A 9111-nucleotide genomic window follows, 5' to 3' on the forward strand; every position below is an offset into this window, starting at 1 on the left:
AAGGACATTGAGACTTATCCCGAAGCCACTCCTGCATTGTCTTGGCTGCGTGCTTAGGGTCGTTGTCCTGTTGGAAGGTCACAGTCTGAGATGCTGCCACCACGCTTCACCATAGGGATGGTGCAAGGTTTCATCCAGACGTGACGCTTGGCATTCAGGCCAAATAGTTCAATCTTGGTTTCATCAGACCAGAGAATCTTGTTTCTCATGGTCTGAGAGTTCTTTAGGTGCCTTTTGGCAAACTCCAGGAAGGCTGTCATGTGCCTTTTTACTGAGGACTGGCTTCTGTCTGGCCATCCTACCACAAAGGCCTGATTGGTGGAGTGCTGTAGAGATGGGAGAACCTTCCAGAAGGACAACCATCTCCACAGAAGAACTGGAGCTCTGTTAGAGCGACCATCAGGATCTTGCCCAGTTTGGCCAGGCGGCCAGCTCTAGGAAGAGTCTTGGTGGTTACAAACTTGTTCCATTGAAGAATGATGGAGGGCACTATGTTCTTGGGGACCTTTAATGCTGGGGACCTTCAATGTTCCTCGACACAATCGTGCCTCGGTGCTCTACGGACAATTCCTACAGACAATTCCAACTCATGGCTTGGTTTTTGCGCTGACATGCACTGTCAACCATGGGACCTTATATAAAACAGATGTGTACCGTTCCAAATCATGTCCAATCAATTGAATTTACCATAGGTGTACTCCAATCAAGTTGTAGAAACATCAAGGATGATCAATGGAAACAGGATGCACCAGAATATAATAGCAAAGGGTCTGAATGCTTATGTAATTAAAGGCATGCTGTACATTTGCAAACATGTCTAAAAAACACTTTCACCTTGTCATTATAGGGAATCGTGTGTAGATTGATCCATTTTAGAATAAGGCTGTAACGCAACAAAATATGGGTCTGAATACTTTCCGAATGCTCTGTATGTATATACAGTTGAAGTCGGTAGTTTACTTACACTTAGGTTGGAGTCATTAAAACTTGTTTTTCAACCACTCCACAAAAATGTTGTTAACAAACTATAATTTGGGCAAGTCGGTTAGGACATCTACTTTGTGCATGACACAAGTAATTCATCCAACAATTGTTTACAGACAGATTATTTCACTGTATCACAATTGCAGTGGGTAAGAAGTGTACATACACTAGGTTGACTGTGCCTTTAAACAGCTTGGGAAATTCCCGAAAATGATGTCATGGCTTTAGAAGCTTCTGATAGGCAAACTGACATCATTTGAGTCAATTGGAGGTGTACCTGTGGATGTATTTCAAGGCCTACCTTCAAACTCAGTGCCTCTTCGCTTGACATCATGGGAAAATCCAAATAAATCAGAAAAATACCTCCAGATCATCCTTGGGAGCAATTTCCAAATGCCTGAAGGTACCACGTTCATCTGTACAAACAGTAGTACCCAAGTATAAACACCATGGGACCACGCAGTCGTCATACCGCTAAGGAAGGAGACGCATTCTGTCTCCTAGAGATTAACGTACTTTGGTGCGAAAAGTGCAAATCAATCCCAGAACAACATCAAAGGACTTTGTGAAGACGCTGGAGGAAACAGGTACAAAATCATCTATATCCACAGTAAAGCGAGTCCTATATCGACAAAACCTGAAAGGCCACTCAGCAAGGAAGAAGCCACTGCTCCAAAACCGCCATAAAAAAAACAGACTACGGTTTGCAACTGCACATGGAGACAAAGATCATACTTTTTGGAGAAATGTCCTCTGATCTGATGAAACAAAAATAGAACTGTTTGGCCATAATGACCATCGTTATGCTTGCAAGCCGAAGAACACCATCCCAACCATGAAGCACAGAGGTGGCAGCATCATGTTGTGGGTGTGCTTTGCTGCAGGAGGGACTGGTGCACTTCACAAAATAGATGGCATCATGAGGCAGGAAAATGATGTGGATATATTGAAGCAACATCTCAAGACATCAGTCAGGAAGTTAAAGCTTGTTCGCAAATGGGTCTTCCAAATGGACAATAACCGCAAGCATACTTCCAAAGTTGTGGCAAAATGGCTTAAGGACAACAAAGTCAAAGTCAAGGAGTGGCCATCACAAAGCCCTGGTCTCAATCCTATAGAAGTTGTGTTGGCAGAACTGAAAAAGCATGTGCGAGCAAAGAGGCCTACAAACCTGACTCAGTTTGACTCAAGTTAAACCATTTAAAGGCAATGCTACCAAATACTAATTGAGTCTATGTAAACTTCTGACCCACTGGGAATGTGATGAAAGAAATAAAAGCTAAAATAAATTATTCTGACATTTCACATTCCTAAAACAGGGAATTTTTACTAGGATTAAAATGTCAGGAATTATGAAATATTGAGTTTAAATGTATTTGGCTAAGGTTTATGTAAACTTCCGACTTCAACTGTATCAGTGTTTCCGTTAGGAAAATGTGGCGCCAGACATTTGATCTGCAGCATGTTAATTTACTGGACCCATATGCATTGGGTGAGTAACCCGATTAGGGCGTCCACCCACGGTACTCAGAATGACAGCAAACATATAGATGATGGTAATTCATCTTAACAGCACATGCAACATCTTACCGAATTCTGATGCGCAGTTTTAAGATCTTACAATAACTTTCCGTTGTTTACTTTCTCAGCCAGCAAGAGATTAATAAACAGCAAAACCACTACCCTATGTCAATCTGCTTTCCCCAATAGTAGAAATGTTTACCTATTCTATTAATCAGCTTGTGGAATGATAGAACCCAAATTCATACAACCAGTATACGAAAAAAGTAAATAAAAATCAATGAGGCTGATGCAGCAGATCAGAAGGTTTAGATTAAAAATGTTGATAAACTATCTTCTTCACATTATATGCGCAGCAATGCGCATACGGCAGTAAGCTAAGCACGAATGTTTGTTCCATTATGCAATTTGCTGGAAAACGCTGTTGTCAAAAGCGCACTGCACATGCAAGAGGTTTCATGTGACCTTTAAAATGTCAATATTTTCATCTATGGAAGATCCGAAGATGCAACAATTAGCATGGGTTGCCAATATGACTAGGATTGTGCCTTTGGCTACTTGACAATGAAAGGAAGTTGAAATCCAATAGAACATGGAACAAACATGAGAGAAATAGGCTACTTGTTTCAATGACATTTGGAAGTCTTTATAAAAATAATTGCCTCAAAGTTTATAGAAATTGATTTTGGCTATAGGCTACTTTGAAGCAAGGTAAGACATGCCTCACAAAATAAGGTAAAACATTCCGGTTCCACACAATTAAGTATATATTTTCAAAATGCGTACTGCCTCCAGTTCACATTGCAAAGTGTGACGCGCTGAAGCCTACCGTTGCCTAATGCCTATGCACTTGAATGGCAAGCGCACTTCAATTACCAGTTGAGAAATAAAAATAGTAGCTCTTTAAATTGTGGCCATCAACTGTTTTTAACATGTGATTGCATTTAGAGTGGTGCGCAATGACTGGGCATATAAAAGCATGTTTCACTCCAGCAGCAACAGGAGCAGTAGCTGTCTGACAGATTTTCACTCAAACTAGGCTCTTTATCTGTATGCTGTACGCCTGTGATAAATAAGAATCATAAACGACCAAACGAAAACACACAAGCACCAATTTAATTATGCAAATGAACCTATAGAACAGAAAAGCATGACCGATCAAATGCATTTACATCGACCAACTGATATTTTTATCAATTAATAGGCTAAAAAGCATTATATTGCAATGGGCTTTTGTTATTCACCAGGACAATTGGCCGGCACCAATTTTATTTATTGGCTTTTTATTCTTTTTTTAAAATCACCCAAAAGCCAGCTATTACGGGCTAACTGAAACCCAGAGAGAGAGAGCAAAAGTATGTAGTATATATCCAGCCCTACATCAATCTCTATGGTCTCTCACCTGACTCTTTCAGTCTCGCTGCCGGTTTTGACCACGGCAAAGGGCTCGGGCCGGCTCCAGTCCCAGAAGTGGAGCTCGTTATTGGTGGCGATGAGGAGGAGCTGGGCAGTGGGGTGGAAGGCTAGCGAGGCAATGGCCACGTTGCTTTCCGTGAACCAGCTCTCACTGCCACCCTGCAGAAACAAACACAAGGGGATTTAATACAGAAAGAAACAAGTAGGATACGGAAACAGTGGATACAAACGCTTGCATGATCGTTATGGGATGCGGATTCCTGTCAAAGGGGTTTATCAACTAGACTACCAATAGAAAAGTTTCCTTATGATGCCTGGAGTTGGACAGTGCCCTGGGGGACACCTCGACATTTACTTCTGGCGAAGACTGTGCTGTGTATACAAGTCTTACAATCTAACATAGTAAAAGAATATACCTATGCAACTTGGCAAGCGGAGACCTGAAACTTGGGTCCTATTTTATTTTAATAGGGGTCTGTCTGTGTTTAAGAGAAGGCACCACTTACATGCAGGTCCCAGATGCGGACCTCTCCGTCAAGGCACCCGGAGGCCACCAGACCTGGGATCGTAGGGTGAAAGGTCACGCACCAGGGCGTACGGCGGTGGCCTACCAGCGAATGCAAGCACTTTCCAGTCTTCACCTCTGTGATGTAGATGTTGTGATTGACATGAGTGGAAGCCATGAGGGTCCTATCAAATTGGAGATAAGGGGGGTAGAGTAAATGTTACAGCTGCTATGCCGCTTAAGGAAGCCCAGCCTCAAATGCTCTCATGAATCCATTTGTGCGGCCGGGTCAGTTGAGTTCCTTACCGGTCTGGGCTGAAGGCCAACAGGAACGTCGAGCGAGGGCTGTCTGGCAGCTCCACTTTCTGTGTAAGGGCAACAAACATTGCTTAACGCCTTACATGGAGGTAGCACACGCATTATTAAATGCACTAATCATAGTATAATTACATATATTCAAAAATACATTTGTTTTTACTTAAGACTTGAGTGAAATTGTGATCCATCAACTGCATATTATTAGGTATTTTAAAGAACAACTCCCAAAATAGACTATAGATGATAAAGATAAGCACAGGGCATTGTTTCCATGGTGACGAGTTAAAGGCAATGGTATATTGTCCCAGATCAAAATGCCTACTGCAGCAGGTGGGCAGTGAAAGTAGTGAGAGATTGATAGCCTACTACTACTCCATATCTGTTGAAACCAAAGCAGTTTTGACTAATCCTTTGACTGGGATAGTGTGCTTCTTTGGCTTTTACCTGACTCTGCCATTTCATCCAGCGGACCTTCTCCTCCACCAGCTGCTGCAGCAGGCGCTTGGAGCCAAAGGCCTGTGAGCCACGCTCCCGGCTGGACAGGATCCGCACAGAGTTCCTCTGATGACGAGAGGCCATGGTGGTTCTCCTCCCGTACGGGGCTGGGGCCACACCACCACTCTGCCACAGGCCTCTCTGGCTGGTCTAGGGACAGTCACTTCTGCTGCCGCCACTTGCTCGCCATGCAGAGTCTAGGCTGGGAAGGAGAAAGAGACAATGGGAAGAGAGGGCCAAGGCCAGAAGATAGTAGTTTAGTTTTGGTTGACATAGGTTTTGCACATGGAAGTAGTTGATGATTGAACAATGTAGTCTGTCAAACTCATTTAAGATCATGAGGGTGTGCTGTGTTGGCCTAGACATTATATAATCTGACAGCTAGAAGCAGCACTACCAATGAGTGCTATAGAACTACACTGAACAAAAATATAAAATGTAGGACCTGCACAGCCAGCTTCTTCACCTGCGGGATTGTCTGAAACCTGCCACCTGGACAACTGATGAAACTGAGGAGTATTTTTGTTTGTAATAAAGCCCATTTATGGGGAAAAACTGATTCTGATTGGCTGGGCCTGGCTCCCCCATGGCTGCACCCTTGCCTAATCGTGAAATCCATATATTAGGGCCTAATGAATACATTTAAATTGACCGATTTCCTTATATGAACTAAAACTCAGTAAAGTCTTTGAAGTTGTTGCATGTTGTGTTTATATTTTTGTTAAGTACATTTAGGGGATCGGTACTAAAATATCCTGTGTCCTTAAATAAGAACATCCAAGCTTGCAGCTCTCTGGCTGGCCTACATGTGCAGCCAAAGTCAAGATCTCACATCTGGAAGGCTGCCAAAAATGTTGCACTCTTAAAATGTAGTCATATTTTGGTCACAAATTGGCAAAACACCACAGGCAATGCAAAACAGCACTGCTTTGCACCCTCTTAACAAGCCTTGTTTAACTTGGGCTTGGATAACCAAAGGCATTTTAAACGAGGGGAAAATTTCTCCAACACTGGAGCGGGCAATTTTCCAGTAAACAAAGATGACCAACAAGAGTCATATTAGGAACACACAATACTTGGCAGGCAGGTGCCACATTATTTTAAACCATGACGGGTGGGCCTAATTGCAATTCTAAGTAAGACAGACGTCCAAACCGGATCCAAACACGGATCATCACTGCGGTATGCAATTTTCATCAAGTTGCTTTCCAGAACGCCAATGAGTGGTGTTTCATAAGCTATCCCTGCGGCTTGACTTAGCTCTACATTACAATCTAAGAAGAAACTGAGTGTAAGTCTATGGTGCAGAGTCACAAAGAGACACTGAAAAGCCTGTATGTTGTCAAAAAGTACCCGAATACACAACACCACAAGCACATTATTACACAACTATGTTATTGCAACTCCAATGCTGTTATTCTAAGAATGCCAAGTGATAACAACCATGTCATATGCAGATAACTATTTATTGAATTAGCTGTGTAGTGGGCAAAAACGTGCACCCCTTGGGGTCCCCAAGAACAGGTTTGGGAAACGTTGATTAGGTTAACACTGAGTGCACAAAGCATTAGGAACACCTGCTCTTTCCATGACAGACTGACCAGGTGAACGCCATGATCCCTTATTGATGTCACCTGTTAAATCCACCTCAATCAGTGTAGACAGGTTAAAGGATTGTGTATCATTCAGAGGGTGAATAGACAAGACAAAATATTTAAATGCCTTTGAACGGGGTATAATAGTGTCTGCCAGGCGCACCGATGTGTGTGTCAAGAACTGCTGGATTTTTCAGGCTCAACAGTTTCCCGTGTGTATCAAGAATGGTCCACCACCCAAAGGACATCCAGCCAACTTGACAACTGTGGGAAGCATTGGAGTCAACATTCCTGTGGAACGCTTTCGACACATTGGGGCATGGACTCTACAACGAATTGCGTCTGTTCTGAGGGCAAAGGTGTTCCTCATGTTTTGTACACTCAGTGTATGTCCATATTCATAGACTGCTGAAATTAAGTCATACTAGGTGGCTGACAAACAGCTTGAGTTTACCATGCAATGTTACCTAGCTACGATAACTTCAAATAAGAAATAGGATTTTGGCAAACTGATTAATATAGCTAGTTAAAATCACTGCCTTAAGTAAATAACGTTAGCTTGATAGCTATACTCAAGAAAATGCGTCTGAAACAGCTACGACTAATCAGCTAACTAGTTAACATTAGCGAATTGGCAAGCTAGTTAACCAGCTAACGTTAGCCAAATAAACATGTAGCCAACATTAGCTACTAACGTTACTAGCAAATTTGAGCTATCTAGAAAACTAAGTAGCTAACGTTAACATTCGGTAGGCAAACCACCAAGAACCAACCAGAAACCCAGCTAATGGTACCGGCAAATGTTTTTTCATAGCTATAGTAACGTTGCCTAATTTGTCAGTGTAGCTACCCAACGAACCCCGATAGCTTGCTAGGTTATCCCGCTAAACTTGGTAACTAGCCAATAGAAAAAAACTTGCTATTAAGTTGGTTAATGTTAGTTATTTTGAAAATAGCTAATCCTTGCTGCCAGTCCCGGATACTGTATTAGCATAACTAGCGCGCTAACTAGCTACTGTATAGAACAAAGCCGACGATACAACGTTAGATATGAGACATAACAAAAAAACAAACTGCTTATATTCTGCAGAATCAGCTAACGACTGAGTCAAGAGGCCATTGCCTACCTTTCTTGTATTCTTGTTGAAATGTGTCATCATAGGCGTAGCTAACTGTTAGCGTAGCAAGCAAAAATGTACGACAAGTACGAGCTTGCTACACTTGTCTTAGCCTTGACACATTAATGAATTGACCAATATCAATCTATGATAATTGCGATTGAACACATTCATATCCTCTGATAAATCTATTTCATCATATTATCGTGGCATAGAGCAAATTCATTGTGCTAGCTATCCGTCTACTGCGTAGCTAGCTTCCCAGAGATGTGTGTCGTGAACAACATTTTAGCGTGAGCAACAATAATGGAATCGGTGGTTCGCCTTCAATATAAAAGTCTCCCATTGAAACTGATAAAAAGAATAGAGGAATCATGCCACAGTTGTACTAGATTAATCAGCTTTCCAGCCCTGCTCATGGGGAGCTACCATCCAGTAGGTTTTCACTCCATCCCTAACTAACCTAATTCAGCTCATCAACCAGCTAACTATAACAATCGGGTGCTCTAGATTAGGGTTGGAGCAAAAACCTACATGACAATAGCTCTCCAGCAACAGGGTTTAGAGAGCCCTAGACAAAATAATGATCTGTTGAATATGAACTATAATGGTCAAAAATATAAACGCAACATGAAACAATTTCAATGATTTTACTGAGTTACAGTTCATATAAGGAAATCAGTCAATTGAAATACATTTATTAGGCCTTAATCTATGGATTTCACATGACTGGGCATAGGCCCATCCAATTGGGTGCCAGGCCCACCCACTGGAGAGCCAGGCCCAGCCAATCAGAATGAGTTTTTCCCCATAAAAGGGCTTTATTACAGACAGAAATACTCCTCAGTTTTATCAGTTGTCCAGGTGGCTGGTTTCAGACAATCCCGCAGGTGAAGCTGGATGTGAAGATCCTGGGTTGGTGTGGTTACACATGGTCGGCAGTTGTGAGGCTGGTTGGGCATACTGCCAAATTCAAAAAAAATGACGTTGGAGGTGGCTTATGGTAGAGAAATGAGCATTAAATTCTCTGGCAACAGCTCTGGTGGACATTCCTGCAGTCAGAATGCCAATTGCACACTCCCTCAAACTTGAGACATCTGTGGCATTGTGTTGTATGACAAAACTGCACATTTGAGTGGTGGTTAATTGTCCCCAGCAC

The 9111-nt window shown here is 42.3% G+C and overlaps 1 protein-coding gene across 2 annotated transcripts in view; it reads right to left on the reverse strand.

Annotated features, from left to right (window-relative positions):
- Positions 1-8251, reverse strand: part of ambra1b (autophagy/beclin-1 regulator 1b) — a 54793-nt gene extending 46542 nt beyond the window's left edge. The window contains exons 1-5 of one of the 2 annotated variants that reach the window (XM_036950722.1): positions 7962-8251; positions 5189-5441; positions 4733-4791; positions 4428-4611; positions 3908-4080 (exon numbers count right to left, since the gene is read on the reverse strand). In XM_036950722.1, coding sequence (XP_036806617.1) covers positions 3908-4080; positions 4428-4611; positions 4733-4791; positions 5189-5323 — 551 coding nt within the window. In that variant the 5' untranslated portion in view covers positions 5324-5441; positions 7962-8251. Of the gene's footprint in view, positions 1-3907; positions 4081-4427; positions 4612-4732; positions 4792-5188; positions 5442-7957 lie in introns of both variants that reach the window. The other variant, XM_036950717.1, reaches the window with a different exon arrangement.
- Between the last annotated feature and the right edge of the window lie 860 nt (positions 8252-9111).

Source organism: Oncorhynchus mykiss, chromosome 2, assembly GCF_013265735.2.
Source record: "Oncorhynchus mykiss isolate Arlee chromosome 2, USDA_OmykA_1.1, whole genome shotgun sequence".
Taxonomy (NCBI): Eukaryota; Metazoa; Chordata; class Actinopteri; order Salmoniformes; family Salmonidae; genus Oncorhynchus; species Oncorhynchus mykiss.